At 39.3% G+C, this 19,858-nt stretch overlaps 1 protein-coding gene across 1 annotated transcript; it reads left to right on the top strand.

Moving 5' to 3' along the window:
* The first annotated feature begins 13,427 nt into the window (after positions 1 to 13,427).
* On the top strand, positions 13,428 to 19,626 carry LOC147376484 (uncharacterized). The gene is made up of 2 exons (XM_086394066.1): positions 13,428 to 13,580; positions 14,146 to 19,626. The coding sequence occupies exons 1-2, from the start codon at positions 13,443 to 13,445 to the stop codon at positions 19,624 to 19,626; spliced, it is 5,619 nt and encodes a 1,872-aa protein (XP_086250192.1). The 5' UTR covers positions 13,428 to 13,442.
* Positions 19,627 to 19,858: the final 232 nt, after the last annotated feature.

Below are 19,858 nucleotides of genomic sequence, written 5' to 3'. Positions count from 1 at the left end.
TTCTCTCAGGATTCAGAGATGGAATTTATTAATAAAAAGGGACCTGTGGGTAGATGCTTGTAATGTTGGCATGTAACGTGGGCCATGATCACAGACTTCAGCACCCAGCAAGCTCTTCCAGGCTACAATCTCCTTGCTCTTCTGGTGAAGTAAGGAAGTAAGAGGGAATACATTTCACCTTGTCTACTTGTTCCTAAGCAAGGTGGAGATCTGGATGTACATGTGGTCTCATCCTCCTAAACCTGAAAGATGGTATATTTTGGTACAAGGCATGATAATTAGTTCAGTTTGAATAGTATAGACTGAGATAGAAGAAGACATCCAAATGGAAATGTAATCTGTTCAATATGCAGTCTGGGAATAAAGAGAGAGGCCAAGAATAGGCGTCTCCTGTATATTTATGAGGTCAATGAGAAAAGCCACAGTTTATCCCATAGGAAGAGTAGGTAGAACATGTCTCTGATACCCCAATTAACAACCTTGAAAACAAGACTAATGATTCTTGTCCAATAAGCTCATGCCAGCTCCTAATGATCACTGCTTCTAATTCAAGAGCCCACTTTCTTGTTCTGTTTTGAAAAATCAAAATTTAATTTGCCTACCTTCTCTGAACTCATTACACTTTGTAGAAGATCAACATTCATCATGGCAAATTCTCTCAGGATTCAGAGATGGAATTTATTAATAAAAAGGGACCTGTAGGTTGATGCATGTAATGTTGGCTTAAATATAAGCCAAATTTAATTTTTTCAAAAATGTGTACTCTACTACTCCTATAGAGACAAGGATAAGGAAGCACACTTATCAGTAGATATCTATCAAGCATCTACCATTCAAAGTGGGGGTAACAACAACAACAACAAAACCCAGAAGGACCCTGCACACAAAGAGCCTATGCTAGCCAAAGGGAATCTTCCATGAAAGCTACAACATGCACGAGAATGATGTAAACCTAAACTGTAATTTGGTAAAACTGGTGCAGATGAGTACGTGAGCAAGTTGGGAAGTAAACAGGTCGCTAGAGAAATAGAGGTGGAGATATGGGTGGATCTGAGTTTGGTTAGGAATGAATCAGTCCATCCTACAGAGGATGGCTCCTCCCTGGATGACCTGCTATAAAAAGGCCATGATCCCAGACTTCAGTACCCAGCAAGCTCCTCCGGGCTACAATCTCCTTGCTCTTCTGGTGAAGGAAGGAAGTAAGTAAGAGGGACTAAATCTCATCTTTTGTACTTGTTCTTAAGCAAGGTGGAGAGCCGGATGTACATGTGGTCTCAGGTCAAAACTTCTGGATGTTTGGGGTCCTTTATTTTTAGTTGCTATGTTACTAAAAGCTTATTTTGACACAGAAGGAAAATGAGGGCACAAATTTGCTTTCTACCTGGCTACTCTCAATATTGTTTGCTTATCTATTTACCCATTCACTGAACAAATATATATTAACTACCTTCTATTTGCCATATGCTCTCTCTTGGCTGATTATGCAGTAATGAACAATATAAACTTCGTAGCAGAAGGAAACACAAGAAATGTTCATTGCAGCCATCGCAGCACTGTTTATAATAGCCAGGACATGGAAGCAACCTAGATGTCCATCAGCAGATGAATGGATAAGAAAGCTGTGGTACATACACACAATGGAGTATTACTCAGTCATTAAAAAGAATACATTTGATTTAGTTCTAATGAGGTGGATGAAACTGGAGCCTATTATACAGAGTGAAGTAAGCCAGAAAGAAAAACACCAATACAGTATACTAACACATATATATGGAATTTAGAAAGATGGTAACAATAACCCTATATAAGAGACAGCAAAAGAGACACTGATGTATAGAACAGTCTTTTGGACTCTGTGGAAGAGGGTGAGGGTGGGATGATTTGGGAGGATGGCATTGAAACGTTTATAAAACCATATATGAAATGAGTCGCCAGTCCAGGTTCGATGCACGATACTGGATGCTTGGGGCTGGTGCACTGGGATGACCCAGAGGGATGGTATGGGGAGGGAGGAGGGAGGAGGGTTCAGGATGGGGAACACATGTATACGTGTGGTGGATTCATGTTGATATATGGCAAAACCAATACAATATTGTAAAGTTAAAAAATAAAATTAAAAAAAAACAAGAAATGAATAAAAATTTAAACAGTGATAAGAACAATGAAGAAAATAAGACAGTGATATAGTAAAGTAATAGGATAGTACTTGAGATTGAAGGGTTAGGAAAGGACTCTGGGGAATTATCTTTTGAGCAAAGATCTTAAAGACAGAAGAAACTAGTCAAGGCAAACACGAAGATTTTAAAGCAGTAGTAAATCCTTTAAAGGACAAAAAGATGCTTGGGTGCCTAGAGCATGTTTAACATGAGGAATAGTGGTATATAGTGAGTCACAGAACTAGACAGGCCATGGAAAGAGGGGCACAGTAGAGTTTGTACATTATTTGAAGTAGATGAGAAGACACTGGAGAGTATTAAGCAGGAAGAGTAACAAGATCACTCTGAGCTGCTATACGGAAAATAGGATCATAGGCAATGGTGGGAGAAAGGAGATGGACTGCAGTTTAGATGAGAGATGACAGGGTAAAAGAAACAGTGAGAAATAACTCTTTGTCCAACACAAATATAGAAGCTATGCATGTCTCCATTCTCTCCTTTACACCACACTGATTTATGGTTCTGACCAGCCAAATCTGACTGTAAGACATGCCAATCCATCTGTCTTCCTATCCACATTACCATCTTAATCTAGGCAATCCCTTCATTCCCACTTCTATTACATGGAAATACCACAAATTATTTATTCATTTTTTATTGATAGATATTTGGGTTATTTTCCTTTGGGGAGATATTATAAATAATGCATCTATGAACATTTTTGTTCATGATTTTTAGTTACAAACGTGTATATATTTCTATTGGGGATATTCCTAGGAGTAAATCACTGGTATTAAGTATTATCAAACACTTCTTGAAAGTATTTCTGCCAGCTTATGCTCCTTCTAGGAGTGTATGAAACACCCAGTTTCTCCATATCTTCACCAATATGTGGAATTAGTATTCTTTTTTCTGTCTTTTTAGTCATTTGGGTGGGGGTGTTATAGTCTCACACTGTTAATTTCAATTTGTAGCTCCCTGATGATTAAGAAAATTGAGAACTTTTTGTGTTTACTAGCCATTTGTATATCCTATTTTGCAAAGCTCTTGTACTGTCTAACCATTTTGCTATGGGGCCATCCATATTTCTTGTATTGATTTATAGGAGTTACTTTTATATTCAGGAGAGAGCCCTTTATTGGTTAAATGTGTTGCATCTATTCTTCCACTCAATGACTTTCCTTCTCTCCTTAATAGAGTCTTTGAATAAACAGACATTCCTATTTTTAATGCACTCCAATTTATCAATCTTGTTCTTTATCATTAATATTTTTTAAGTTCTCTTTAAGAAGTATTTCTCTACCCCAAGTTCTTGAAACTATTCTCCTATGTTGTTGTTGTTTTTTTTTTTTTTACTTTGCAATATTGTATTGGTTTTGCCATACATCAACATGAATCCACCACGTGTGTACACGTGTTTCCCATCCTGAACCCCCCTCCCACCTCCCTCCCCATACCATCCCTCTGGGTCATCCCAGTGCACCAGCCCCAAGCTTCCTGTATCGTGCATCGAACCTGGACTGGCGATTCATTTCTTATATGATATTATACATGTTTTAATGCCATTCTCCCAAATCATCCTCCCCTCCCTCTCCCACAGAGTCCAAAAGACTGTTATATACATCAGTGTCTCTTTTGCTGTCTTGCATACAGGGTTGTCGTTACCATCTTTCTAAATTCCATATATATGAATTAGTATACTGTATTGGTGTTTTTCCTTCTGGCTTACTTCACTCTGTATAATAGGCTCCAGTTTCATCCACCTCATTAGAACTAAATCAAATGTATTCTTTTTAATGGCTGAGTAATACTCCATTGTGTATAGGTACCACAGCTTTCTTATCCATTCATCTGCTGATGGACATCTAGGTTGCTTCCATGTCCTGGATATTATAAACTGTGCTGTGATGAACATTGGGGTACACATGTCTCTTTCAATTCTGGTTTCCTCAGTGTGTATGCCCAACAATGGGATTGCTGGGTCGTATGGCAGTTCTATTTCCAGTTTTTTAAGGAATCTCCACACTGTTCTCCATAGTGGCTGTACTAGTTTGCATTCCCACCAACAGTGTAATAGGGTTCCTTTTTCTCCACACCCTCTCCAGCATTTACTGCTTGTAGACTTTTGGATCGCAGCCATTCTGACTGGCGTGAAATGGTACCTCATTGTGGTTTTGATTTGCATTTCTCTGATAATGAGTGATGTTGGGCATCTTTTCATGTGTTTGTTAGCCATCTGTACGTCTTCTTTGGAGAAATGTCTATTTAGTTCTTTGGTCCATTTTTTGATTCTCCTATGTTATCTCCTTCACCTTTTTTTTAAAGACTATGTTAGACTTTGTAGGCAAATAATCCCTCTCTTTTAAAAAGTATTCACTTATTTGTTTGGCTGTGCCGGGTCTTAGTTGCAGCACATGGAATCTTTGATTTTCATTGTGCCATGTGGGATCTTTTAGTTGCAGCATGTGGGATCTAGTTCCCTGACCTGAGATTGAACCTGGGCCCCCTGCATTATGAGTGTGGAGTCTTAGCCACTGAAGTTCAGTCTCCTTTATCTTTCATATGTAAAATCCACCGGGGAACAAATTCATTTTTCCATATGGGAAGCCAATTAACCCAGCACCATTTATGCAAAAGACTATATTTTCCCTGCCAACTCTCATCACAACCTTTTTCATAAATTAAATGTGCATAATGATCTTTCACTTATCTATTTGTTTAATGCTGCATCAGTGTCACGCTGTCTTCTTTTATAATACACTTAACATCCAGTATGTCTACAAAATGGTAGACATACTGGTCTTTTTCAGTGTTGTTCTGGCTAATCCTGGACCCCCACATTTTAATATAAATTTCAGACACTGCCTTATCAATCTTTATTTTAAAAAATTTCACAGATTCTGAATGAAATTTTATTGCACGTAAAAAGGAGTTTGGGGAGATCTGACATCTTGACAACATTGACACCTTCAATACATGAACAAGACACAATCTTCCACTTATCCATATCTTTTTAAATTAGTCTCAATAACATTTATAATGTTCTGAGTACATATATTTCATATTTTTTGTTAGATTTCTGTTCAGTTCAGTCACTCTATTGTGTCTGACTCTTTGCAATGCTATGGACTGCAGCATGCCAGGCTTCCCTGTCCAACACCAACTGCCGGAGTTTACTCAAACTCATGTCGATTGTGCCAGTGATGCCACCCAACCATCTCATCCTCTGTCGTCCCCTTCTCCTCCCACCTTCAATATTTCCCAGCATCAGGGTCTTTTCAAATGAATCAGTTCTTTGCATCAGGTGGCCAAAGTATTGAAGTTTCAGCTTCAGCATCAGTTCTTCCAGTGAATATTCAGGACTGATTTCCTTTAGCATGGACTGGTTGGATCTCTTTGCAGTCCAAGGAACTCTCAACAGTCTTCTCCAACACCACAGTTCAAAAGCATCAATTCCTCGATCTTCAGCTTTCTTTATGGTCCAGCTCTCACATCTATACATGACTACTGGAAAAACCATAGCTTTGACTTGATGGACCTTTGTTGGCAAAGTAGTGTTTCTGCTTTTTAATATGCTATCTAGGTTGGGCATAACTTTTCTTCCAAGGAGTAAGTGTCTTTTAATTTCATGGCTGCAATCACCATCTGCAGTAATTTTGGAGTGCAAAAAGATAGTCTGTTACTGTTTCCACTGTTTCCCCATCTATTTGCCATGAAGTGATGGGACCAGGTGCCATGATCTTAGTTTTCTTAATGTTGACTTTTAAGCCAACTTTTTCACTCTCCTCTTTCACTTTCATCAAGAGGCTCTTTTGTTCTTCATCTCTTTCTGCCATAAGGGTAGTGTCATCTGCATATCTGAAGTTACTGATATTTCTCCCGACAATCTTGATTCCAGCTTGTGCTTCATCCAGTCCAGCGTTTCTCATGATGCATTCTGCATATAAATTAAACAAGCAGGGTGACAATATACAGCCTTGATGTACTCCTTTCCCAATTTGGAACCAATCTGTTGTTCCATGTCCAGTTCTAACTGTTGCTTCTTGACCTGCATACAGATTTCTCAGGAGGCAGGTCAGGTGGTCTGGCACTCTCATCTCTTGAAGAATTTCCCACAGTTTCTTGTGATCTACACAGTCAAAGGCTTTGGCATAGTCAATAAAGCAGAAGTAGATGTTTTTCTGGAACTCTCTTCCTTCTTCCATGATCCAGCGGATGTTGGCAATTTGATCTCTGGTTTCTCTGCCTTTTCTAAATCCAGCTTGAACATCTGGAAGTTCATGGTTCACGTACTGTTGAGCCTGGCTTGGAGAATTTTAAGCATTACTCTGCTAGTGTGTGAGATGAGTGCAACTGTGTGGTAGTTTGAGCATTCTTTGGCATTGGCTTTCTTTGGGATTAAATCTTTGTTAGATTTAACTTCTAGCAGTTTCCTGACTTTTTATACTTTGTAAATAGCATCATTCCTTATTTCAATTTCTGTTTCTTGATTTTGTATAGAAACACAAATAAATTTTGTATATTTATCTTGTATCCAGCAACATTGTTAGTTTTATGTATTCTAGTAGTTTATACATTTTAAAGGAGAAGGAAATGGCAACCCACTGCAGTGTTCTTGCCTGGAGAATCCCAAGGATGGGGGAGCCTGGTGGGCTTCCATCTATGGGGTTGCACAGAGACAGACACAACTGAAGCAACTTAGCAGTAGCACACATTTAAAAAAATTTTCTACATATGGAAGTCACATCATTCTTAATAATGACAGTTTTGTTACTTCATTTCCAATTATTCTGTTTTTCATTCTTTGTCTTAATTTTTGCTCTACCTAGGAACTTCAAAACAATGTTGCATAGTATATTAGCAGGTGTACTGATCTCATTCAAAAACTGAGCGAGAAAAGTATTCAGCATGTAACCATTAAGTATGCTGTTTACTATAGTACCATCAAGGTGAAAGTGAAAGTGAAAATCGTTCAGCCCTGTCTGACTCTTTCTGACCCCATGGACTATACAGTCCATGGAATTCTCCAGGCCAGAATACTGAAGTGGGTAGTCTTTCCCTTCTCCAGCAGATCTTTCCAACCCAGTGATTGAACTTGGGTCTCCCGCATTGTGGGAGGATTCTTTACCAGCTGAGCCACAAGGGAAGCCCAAGAATACTGGAGTGGGTAGTCTATTCCTTCTCCAGCGGATCTTCCTGACCCAGGAATCCAACCAGGGTCTCCTGAATTGCAGGCGGATTCTTTACCAACTGAGGTCTCAGGGAAGCCCTAATTGTACCATGGTAGGTACAACTCATATTTGTAAATAAAAATTAATGTTGGATTTTTTTATGGACAAGAATATATTTTTATTATAATTACTTCCTTATAATGCATTTTCTTCATTCACTGCCAGAATTTTCAGATTCCATTGGAATGAAAGAAAAATTGATCCAGGAATATGCTCAGCTTTAATTTGCATGTCTATTGTAGGGGTTTTATCAAATGTTTTTTGCATCTATTAAGAGGTTCAAAAAAAATGTTTTCCCAGTATTCTATCAGTTCTCATATATTATAACAAACATGATTTTTAGGAATAAAACTTTCTTAAGTATAACACATATTCTTTTTGTACAATACGAGATTCAGTTTATTATTTTCTTTCAGATTCTTGCATCTATATTCATAAAGAAAATTCTCCTGAAAACTTTGTTTCTTGTAATATCCTTGTCAGGTTAAGGGTACTGAGGTTATGTTGGATTCATAAAATCAGTGTTCTCCTTTTTTAATTTCCCTGAAACAATCTGTGGTATTAGAATTATTTATTTCTTACACATTAAACAAAATTCCCTGGTAAAGCCAACTGATTTGTAGCCACCCCTCCCCTCAATATGGAATACTTCCTGTTGTGCACATTTGCATAGGAAGCATTTTTCTAGAAATATATCCACTTCATTTAAATTTTCAAAAATTTTCTATAAGTTTATAATATGCACTTATCTTTCTAGTACCTGTAAAACATAAGGCAATATCCCCTTTTATTTTCCTGATATTGACTACTTATGCCTTTCTCCTCTTTTCTTATTTTATTCAGAGTTCCTCGGTTTTATCAAATTTTCAAAAATCTTGGCTTTTTGATTCTCTAAATTTGTTTCCTACTTCATTAATATCAGTTTTTATCTTTATTGTACTTTCTTTGGAATTTGTTGTTCTTTTCCAAACTTCGTAACATATATGGTTAGGTTATTGATTTTTCAGCCTTTCTTTTCTAATATATGTAATAAAACTATAAATTTTTCATTAGGCATGGAATGACTGTATCCTACAAGTTTTGCTATTTCATATTTTTCTCATTTGTATTTAGCTCAAAATATTTTCTAATTTACACTGCAATGTATTCTATGACCTATTTGTTATTTAGAAGTTACTGCTTAATTTCCAAACATTTGTGGAGATTTTTGTATGTTTCTTTCTATCATTGAAATCTAGCTTCATTCCACTGTGGTACAAAACAAATTCTGCATGATTTTAATCCTTTAAAATTTGTTGAAATTTTCTTTATGATTAGCATATAGTAAACTTTCAAAAGTCTCATATTCATTTCAGTAGGATGTGTATGTTATATTTGTTAGATACAGTGTTCCACATATATTAGTTACTGTCTTATGAATTTTGTGGAACTCTTCTAGAGCTTATAATATTTTTGTTTACTTGTTCTATTAGTTGCTGAGAGAAGTATGTTACCTACTATAATTATAGATTTGTCAATTTGTCCTTATAATTCTGTCATTTTTTTGTAGTACATATTATGAGGCTATGTTATTAAGTACATATCAATTTAAATTCTTACATCTTCCTCATGAACTAGCCATTTATTGTTATGAAATATCCTTCTAGTTATACTTTTGTTTTAAACTCTGTTTTACAGATGTTAATATAGCAAAAACAATAGCTCTCCTTTAACATTTGAATAACATATCTTTTTCCAACATATATCAGACTTAAGTGTGTCTCTTGTAGATAGTATGTCCTTTTTTTTCCATATAGTCTGACAATCTTTGTTTCTAAGTTACAGTATTTAGTCCATTCTTATTCAGTATCATTACTGCTTAAATCTATTTGGTTTAAATCTACCATTTTACTACTTGGTTTCTATTATCCTACCTGTTTTACATTTCTTTTTCTCTTTTCTAACTTTTTTGGATGAATTACATGTTTGTCAGTTAATTTTTGCCATATTAGCTTATTAATTATACATCCTTTTACTGGTCTTTTCATGCTTACCTTAGACATTACAATACAACACTTACCCTTGAAATTATTAGAGTATATTATAAAAAAAAAATACTTTAACACTGCTAATACTTTACTCCAACAATCCAAGTATCCTATAGTACCTGACTCTATTTACCCTTTCCAACCTTATTTATGATAGCACTATCATAAATCTTGAAAGATATTATTATTGCTGTTTTTTCCATCACTATTCATTTAGACTTTCCCCTATACTTACACTTTTGACTTTTTCTTCATTCTTTCGTACCTCTCTGTGCTTCTGACTAGGATCATTCTTTAATATTTCCTTTAGAGTAAATCTTATGGTGTAAGGTAAATCTGCTTTGTTTGCTTGAAAATATCCTTACTTAAGCTTTCTTCTTCATGTATACTTTCAGTGGGTATAGAATTCTAGGGTAGAACTTACTTTCCTACAGGAAGATAAGAAAAATATTTCACTGTCTCCTGGCTTCCATTATTTCTTTTGAAAAGTCAGTAGTTGGTTTTTTGAAAATAATATGTTTTTTCTCTGGCTGGTTTTAAGATTTCCTCATTGTCTTAAGTGTTCAGACATTTTTTATTATGTGTCTAGGTATTGTTTTCTTTTATATATCTGCTTGGAATTGATAATACTTCTTGAATCTGTGGCTTGATATCTTCCACCAGTTTTTAATAATTGCAGTTATTTAACTCCCCGAATTACTGTAGTTCCCATCCGATGTATGGGATCATATCCAATCAATTCCCATCTGAATGTAAGCTTCAACAAATTGTCACAATTTTGATAGTGTTATGATACCTACACACACACATAAACACCAGCTTTCCAATTGTCCTTAAAAGAATCTTACTTTGAAAGAACCCTAATTAGTGATTCTACAAATTGATCATTTAAAAACTGAATCAGATTACTCTGTTTCCAAAAAAAAAAAAAATCATTTAGTGACTTCCCATTACACTTACAATAAAAAGCACAAATGTTACCCTATTTAGAAGATCATCATTTTCTAACCCCTGTCTGTAAGTCTGACTTTAAGTTGTATTAATCCTGATTTGTTCTGGAATTGGTATTTTTTTCTATATCACTAATCTTCCAAGTTGATTCCCACATTCAGATCATTGCACTGTTCCTTTTACCTAAAATTCTTCAACTTATCAATGGTTAGTTCCTTCTTATTTCTCTATTTTAAGCTCAAATGTCCTTTTTTAACACAAAATCTCCTCTGATCAATCTAAAGCACATCCCTCACAACAACTCTATATATTAATAGCACCATTCTTATTTTAATGGTATGCATGTCACTTCTCAATATCTAATTTCTTCATTTATTTGTTTATTGTCTTCAGAAGAATAGGTACTTCATTCATCTTGTTTATTATTATATTCCCAGAGCATAAAATAGTACCTAATCCTGTAGTAGGTGTTGAATATTTGTTAAATAATTTAAGGTATGAATGAGTGAGTGTAGAAATCAAAGGTAAGGTCAGGCTTGGAAGTATCAATCTGGAAGTAATTAGATAGAATCTGAAGTCAAGAGGTCCAATGAGATTTCAGTGAATAGATATATTTTAAAAGAGAAGGTCAAGGACATAGGCCATGGGGATTTTCCAACGTTTTGAAATTAAGCAAAAGATGAGAGATTAGTGAAGAATATTGAGAAAGAGCAGCTGATAGATTAGAGGTATATAAGGAGAATGCAGTGTTAAGATCCAAGAAACAAACAACCAAAAATTCCATGAAAAAGGGAATGAGCAATTCTACACCCCTAAGAGGGTGAGTAAGATGAGGAGGATGAACAACCGACCACTGTATTTAGCAACTTATAGACCAGAGGTTATTTAACACAAATCGGTTTCAAGTTTGGAGACAAAAAATTGAGAGAACTGATTTTAAATGAGTAGTAAACATAAAATGAGGGGAAGCACAGAAAATTCTTTGAAGACTCTTTGCTGAGAAAGTAAACCATTCACTAGGAGAGCTGGATGGAGTGGAACATCTTGGTGGTGGGGGAAATATTGTCCAAGGGAAGATCTTCAAGATGGAACAAACTCCAGCATGTTTTTGCTATGAATCAAGATTAATTACTAGATGAGGCAATAGTATGGAGGGAAAAAAAGTGGCCAGTTTAAGGGATATTTTAAAAGTACACTCAATAAAACATGTTGATGAATTAGACACAGGATGTGAGAAAAAGGATAACCAAGACTAAATCCCAGGTTTGTGGCTTGAGCAATCAGTGAGATAGGGATAACTGGGGAGGAGAGGTAGGTGGCATAAAGTAGTTGGAAATTAAGGCTTCTGTCATGAACATGGTAGATTTAAAATCTCTTTTAGGCCCAAGCAGAAATATTTGATAGGTACTTATGTACCTATCATAAGTCATACATCATACATATGTCAAGCTTAGAGGAGACCTTATGGCTGGATATATAAATTTCAGAGTTGTCAACCCATACATAGGATTTAAAGTTACACAGCCAGTTGAGACCCCTCCACTCCACCCAAGGGACCATAAAATACAGAAAAGGAACTAAGGACTCAATCTCAGGCACAACAACATTAGAGCCTGGAATAAGAGACTAAAAAAAAAAAACAGGCAGTGAGGTCAGAAGAAAAAAACGGAAGAGAATGGGGTCTCTGAAGGAGGATGTAGCCATCTGCATCAAATGCTGCTGATACATCAGTCATGTGAATGAAAATGGATATTTGGACATAGTAAGATAAAGGGCATTTTTTTAATCATCATGAGAGCTTTAGTGGATTTTTGAGACAGATAATCTGAATAAAAGAAAATAGAAAGTGAAGAAAAAATATAGTTCTATCTTGTGAGGGGTTTTGGTATAGTAGAGGAAAGATAAACCAGGTGGTGTATAAAGGAAGATGTAGGATGAGGGGGGGGATATAAATAAGGGACATTTCAGCATGAACACATGCTGTAGTGAATGTTTCAGGGGAAAAAAAAAAGAAATTGATGAGGTAGGAGAAACAGTGAATAACTACAAAAGCAAATTGTTTGAATAGGCAAGAGAGAGTGAGATCCAGTGCCAAAATAAAGGACAGAAGGACAATTTATCCACAAAACAGTAGTGAAGGTTAAAGTATGTGGATACAAATGCAATAGGCTGGATGGACAGATTCTGAAAAAATGAAATTCTTTCCTAATAGATCACAAGTTTTCAGTGAAATAAAAATCAACATCATCTTCTGAGATAAAGGAAAGGAAGAATCTATTGCAGCTTTTGCCAAAGGTCTGTGAGAGTATCTAAATTCCACTGTGAAAGACACCAGTACAGTACACTAATGCATGTATATGGAGTTTAGAAAGATGGTAATGATAACCCTGTATGTGAGACAGCAAAAGAGACACAGATGTAGAGAACAGTCTTTTAGACTCTGGGAGAAGGCAAGGGTGGGATGATCTAAGAGAATAGCATTGAAACATGTATATTATCACATGTGAAACAGATCGCCAGTTCCATGCATGAGTCAGGGTGCTCAAGGCTGGTGCACTGGAATAACCCAGAGGGATGGAATGGGGAGGGAGGTGGGAGGGGTGTTCAGGATGGGGAACACATGTACACCCATGGCTGATTCATTGAATGTATGGCAAAAACCACTACAATATTGTAAAGCAACTAGCCCCCAATTAAAATAAATAAATTAAAAAAAATAAAGCTATTGAGTAGAAAAGTAAAAAAGAAAAGTGAGTTTTGAGAGATATTTTGATATTTTGTGACTTATGATATTCTAGGCGTGCAAATAAAAGAGTAGTTTGATGTGGAGAAGAAAAAAAAAAGAGATATCAAAGCCAAAATGTTGGCAGTCCAGTCAAACTCTGTGTTGATATTCATCATGTAGACAATGGATAAAAGTTTTTCATGGCCATCTTCCATTTTTAAAGCTGGACTACCTAGGAAAAGATGTAGGTTTATAAATGTGAAAATGTATCATCATAATTGATATGACCTACAAAAGAAAAGAAATAATGTACACTTTAACTTCTTTCTAGGTTTACCTATAGTTCCAAAAGATGTCGACCCTCCTGGAAAACATCAATGACATCATCAAAATATTCCACAAATATTCAAAAACAGATAAGGAGACTGACACATTGAGTGAAAAAGAGCTGAAGGAACTGGTGGAAGTGGAGTTTCGGCCCATCCTGAAGGTAAACATTATTTGCCAGATAAAACAGTATATCATTTTTGTTCTGCATCAAAAAATGTCAAAATATTACTGTGAAATCTTTATGAGTTGTTTCTCTTGGAATAGGAACAAATATAATTTTATTTCAAAACATATAATTTGTTCAGCTCTTTATTCCTCAATATATATCACATACACACATTGTCTATGGAAAACACAAATATTTGTTTAAAAGAAGTAAACAAAAGTTAACCTATCATAATATTCCCCCTAATTTCAAGAATGTAAAGAGGGTATGTCTAAAAGATAATTCCATGAAAAAATTTACAAAATGCTGACACTTAAAGAATTAAAAGAAGAACATACCCCATCAAATTTTTTGTGTCACCATCCTAGCATTAAGATTTAGGTCTTTTAGGACAGTACCAACAGCTGTTTACTAAGTCAAGATAAAACAAACATTATTAAAGAAAACATTCGATTCTACTTTTATATAGCAAGAATTAACATTTCCAAAGTTCATTTTAATTATTTAATCTTCCACTTCAGTCACTCTCATGTACTCTCCCTGTCTTCCCTGTTTACAGAATCCAGGTGACCCAGACACCGCTGAAGTTTTCATGTATATCCTCGATAGAGATCACAACAATAAAATAGACTTTACAGAGTTTTTTCTGATGGTATTCAAAGTGGCTCAAGCATATTATAGTTATACTCAAAGACAGAATTTACAGAGAGCAGGACAAAAACAGAAAAAGTGTACATACCACTACGGAGATGAAGAAGATGATACAGAAGAAGACAAAGAAGAAACAGAAAGAAAGTACAGTCATTCAAGAAGTGATGGAAAGACTCAAGACAGATCAAAGAGCCCAAGAGGAAGAGGAAAAAAGAGACATGGATCTAAATCTGGAAGTAAACAAAGAAGAGGTGACACACCTACCTCTGGACTCAGACATGGATGTAGCAAAAAACATGAGTCAAGAAGGGAAAAGAAAAGGAGACCAAGCTCTACTGAACCAAAAGAAAGAAGGCATATGTCAAGTGTTAGCCCAACCAGGGGATATGAAGAAAAAGAAGAAGAACATGGTTATGAAAATAAAGGTAAAACAAGTGCAAAATGTATAGGATCAGAGTATGATGACTCCTATCAAGTTTGTGAAGACAAAGTGACTACGAATTTTCAATCCAGTCACAGTAAAAACTATGGGTCAAACATCACGAAGGGCAGAGACACGGAAGGACATTCACGAGATACAGGTAGGAAATCCGTATTCACTCATGCAAGATCAGGGTCCAGTTCAAGGAATCAAAATGGCTCTGTCCAGACTCATACAGGAGACAATTCTACCCACTCAGAATCCCAACAAGAGACAAACAGTGAATCTGTCCACAGAAGGTCAAGAAACACTGGGCAAAGACAGGGAAGCCACCATGAGCAGTCAAGGGACAGCTCCAGACACTCTGGAACTCGACATGGACAACCCTCCACTGGATCCGGAGGCAGTAGACACAGGGAATCCAGTGTTAGTCAGGCCAGTGACAGTGAAGGACATTCAGAAGACTCAGGTAGACAGTCCGTGACAACTCATGGAAGGCCCGGTTCCAGCTCAAGAAACCAACATGGATCTTCCCAGGGCCAGACAGGAGACAGTTCTAGGCACTCAGAGTCTCATCAAGGGAGGCACGGTGATTCTCTCCAAAGAAGGTCAGGTACTAGCACTGGGCAAAGACAGGGGAGCCACCATGAGCAGTCAAGGGACAGCTCCAGACACTCTGGAACTGGACATGGACAAATCTCAGCTGAATCTGGAAATGGCAGACATAGGGAATCCAGTGTTAGTCAAGCCAGTGACAGTGAAGGACATTCAGAAGACTCAGGTAGACAGTCCGTGACAACTCATGGAAGGCCCGGTTCCAGCTCAAGAAACCAACATGGATCTTCCCAGGGCCAGACAGGAGACAGTTCTAGGCACTCAGAGTCTCATCAAGGGAGGCACGGTGATTCTCTCCAAAGAAGGTCAGGTACTAGCACTGGGCAAAGACAGGGGAGCCACCATGAGCAGTCAAGAGACAGCTCCAGACACTCTGGAACTCAACAAGGACAAACCTCCACTGGATCCGGAAGCAGTAGGCACAGAGACTCCAGTGTTAGTCAGGCCAGTGACAGTGAAGGACATTCAGAAGACTCAGGTAGACAGTCCGTGACAACTCATGGAAGGCCTGGTTCCAGCTCAAGAAATCAACATGGATCTTCCCATGGCCAGACTGGAGACAGTTCTAGGCATTCAGAGTCCCATCAAAGAAGCCACAGTGAAGCTGTTCATGAAAGGTCAGGATCCAGCACAGGGCAAAGGCAGAGGAGCCACCATGAGCAGTCAAGGGACAGCTCCAGACACTCTGGAACTGGACATGGACAAATCTCAGCTGAATCTGGAAATGGCAGACATAGGGAATCCAGTGTTAGTCAAGCCAGTGACAGTGAGGGACACGCCAGAGATTCAGGTAGGCATTCTGAGACAACTCATGGAAGATATGGTTCCAGCTCAAGGAACCAACATGGATCCTCCCATGGTCAGACAGGGGACAGTTATAGGCACTCAGAGACCAATCAAGGGAGCCACAATAAGAGACACACAAGAGATTCAGGTAGGCATTCTGAGACAACTCATGGAAGACCTGGTTCCAGCTCAAGAAACCAACACGGATCTTCCCATGGCCAGAGTGGAGACAGTTCTAGGCACTCAGAGTCCCATCAAGAGAGGCATAATGAATCTGTCCATGGAAGGTCAGGATCCAGCACTGGGCAAAGACAGGGGAGCCACCATGAGCAGTCAAGAGACAGCTCCAGACACTCTGGAACTCGACATGGGCAAACCTCAGCTGAATCTGGAAATGGCAGACATAGGGAATCCAGTGTTAGTCAAGCCAGTGACAGTGAGGGACACACCAGAGATTCAGGTAGGCATTCTGAGACAACTCATGGAAGGCCTGGTTCAAGCTCAAGAAACCAACATGGATCTTCCCAGGGCCAGACAGGAGACAGTTCTAGGTACTCAGCATCTCATCAAGGGAGGCACAGTGAATCTGTCCATGAAAGGTCAACATCTAGAACTGGGCAAAGACAGGGGAGCCACCATGAGCAGTCAAGGGACAGCTCCAGACAGTCTGGAACTGGACATGGACATACCTCTGCTGGATCTGGAAATGGCAGACATAGGGAATCCAGTGTTAGTCAGTCAAGTGACAGAGAGGGACATGCAAGAGATTCAGGTAGACAGTCCGTGACAACTCATGGAAGGCCTGGGTCCAGCTCAAGAAACCAACATGTATCTTCCCATGGCCAGATAGGAGACAGTTCTAGCCACTCAGAGACCAATCAAGGGAGCCACAATGAGAGACATACAAGAGATTCAGGTAGGCATTCCGAGACAACTCATGGAAGACTTGGTTCCAGCTCAAGGAACCAACATGGATCTGTCCATGGCCAGACAAGAGACAGTCCTAGGCACTCAGAGTCCCATCAAGAGAGGCACAGTGAATCTGTCCATGTAAGGTCAGGATCCAGCACTGGGCAAAGACAGGGGAGCCACCATGAGCAGTCAAGGGACAGCTCCAGACAGTCTGGAACTGGACATGGACATACCTCTGCTGGATCCGGAAATAGTAGGCACAGGGAATCCAGTGTTAGTCAGGCCAGTGACAGTGAAGGACATTCAGAAGACTCAGGTAGACAGAACGTGACAACTCATGGAAGGCCTGGTTCCAGCTCAAGAAACCAACATGGATCTTCCCAGGGCCAGACAGGAGACAGTTCTAGGTACTCAGCATCTCATCAAGGGAGGCACAGTGAATCTGTCCATGGAAGGTCAACATCTAGAACTGGGCAAAGACAGGGGAGCCACCATGAGCAGTCAAGGGACAGCTCCAGACAGTCTGGAACTGGACATGGACATGCCTCTGCTGGATCTGGAATCAACAGACATAGGGAATCCAGTGTTAGTCAGGCCAGTGACAGAGAGGGACATGCAAGAGATTCAGATAGACAGTCCGTGACAACTCATGGAAGGCCTGGTTCCAGCTCAAGAAACCAACATGGATCTTCCCATGGCCAGATAGGAGACAGTTCTAGCCACTCAGAGACCAATCAAGGGAGCCACAATGAGAGACATACAAGAGATTCAGGTAGGCATTCCGAGACAACTCATGGAAGACTTGGTTCCAGCTCAAGGAACCAACATGGATCTGTCCATGGCCAGACAAGAGACAGTCCTAGGCACTCAGAGTCCCATCAAGAGAGGCACAGTGAATCTGTCCATGAAAGGTCAGGATCCAGCACTGGGCAAAGACAGGGGAGCCACCATGAGCAGTCAAGAGACAGCTCCAGACACTCTGGAACTCGACATGGACAAACCTCTACTGTATCTGGAGGCAGTAGGCACAGGGAACCCAGCGTTAGTCAGGCCAGTGACAGTGAGGGACATTCAGAAGACTCAGGTAGACAGTCCGTGACAACTCATGGAAGGCCTGGTTCAACTTCAAGAAACCAACATGGATCTGTCCATGGCCAGACAAGAGACAGTCCTAGGCGCTCAGAATCCCATCAAGAGAGGCACAGTGAATCTGTCCACCAAAGGTCTGGATCAAGCACAGGGCAAAGACAGGGGAGCCACCATGAGCAGTCAAGAGACAGCTCCAGACACTCTGGAACCGGTCATGGACAAACCTCCGCTGGATCCGGAAGTAGTAGGCACAGGGAACCCAGCGTTAGTCAGGCCAGTGACAGTGAGGGACATTCAGAAGACTCAGGTAGACAGTCCGTGACAACTCATGGAAGGCCTGGTTCAACTTCAAGAAACCAACATGGATCTGTCCATGGCCAGACAAGAGACAGTCCTAGGCACTCAGAATCCCATCAAGAGAGGCACAGTGAATCTGTCCACCAAAGGTCTGGATCAAGCACAGGGCAAAGACAGGGGAGCCACCATGAGCAGTCAAGAGACAGCTCCAGACACTCTGGAACCGGTCATGGACAAACCTCCGCTGGATCCGGAAGTAGTAGGCACAGGGAATCCAGCGTTAGTCAGGCCAGTGACAGTGAAGGACATTCAGAAAACTCAGGTAGACAGAACGTGACAACTCATGGAAGGCCTGGTTCCAGCTCAAGAAACCAACATGGATCTTCCCAGGGCCAGACAGGAGACAGTTCTAGGTACTCAGCATCTCATCAAGGGAGGCACAGTGAATCTGTCCATGAAAGGTCAACATCTAGAACTGGGCAAAGACAGGGGAGCCACCATGAGCAGTCAAGGGACAGCTCCAGACAGTCTGGAACTGGACATGGACATGCCTCTGCTGGATCTGGAATCAACAGACATAGGGAATCCAGTGTTAGTCAGGCCAGTGACAGTGAAGGACATTCAGAAGACTCAGGCAGACAGTCCGTGACAACTCATGGAAGGCCCGGTTCCAGCTCAAGCAATCAACATGGATCTTCCCATCGCCAGACTGGAGACAGTTCTAGGCACTCAGAGTCCCATCAAGGGAGCCACGGTGAATCTGTCCACCAAAGGTCTGGATCAAGCACTGGGCAAAGACAGGGGAGCCACCATGAGCAGTCAAGCGACAGCTCCAGACACTCTGGAACTGGTCATGGAGAAACATCCACTGGATCTGGAAGCAGCAGACATAGGGAATCCAGTGTTAGTCAGTCCAGTGACAGCAAGGGTCATTCAAGAGGTTCAGGTAATCAGACTGTGACCAACCAAAGAATGTCTGCATTCTACTCAAGGTTCCAAAATCATGGTGCAGGCCAAGTTTGGAGACATGGCAGCTATGGCAGTTCCAATTATGACTATGGACAGTTAGGGACTGGACATTCTCCAGATGAAAATTTTAGTCACGATTCCAGTCATGTGGAAAAGAGGGACAAACCTGAATATAGAGGAGAACTAATGAGATCCAATATAACAGTCCGTAATATACACCCTGGAACTTATGGCCATTCAAATTATATTTCAAAACAGCTGGGATTTGGACAGTCATGTAGACACTATTATTTTGAATGAGTATTAATAAAGTATTAATAAAGTAATTAACCCAAAGTTTTGGATATTACAAAGGCATAACTTTGATTCAAGGAAATTTGCATTACCCCTTCAGGGTGTTACTTCTTCTTGTCATTTTTTAAAAATTAGTGACACTATTTCTTTACACTGGTGATAATTTCTTTTTATTCTATAGGAAACTTTGAGCTTTGTGGTTAAGAACTGGTTAATAGAAGAAATAGATATCATGGAG

This window comes from Bos grunniens, chromosome 3 (assembly GCF_055505025.1).
Source record: "Bos grunniens cultivar Pamir isolate PY7600 chromosome 3, Bosgru_T2T1.0, whole genome shotgun sequence".
Lineage (NCBI taxonomy): Eukaryota > Metazoa > Chordata > Mammalia > Artiodactyla > Bovidae > Bos > Bos grunniens.
The sequence above is the reverse complement of the archived record's forward strand: the minus strand, read 5'-3'. Positions and strand labels throughout refer to the sequence as shown.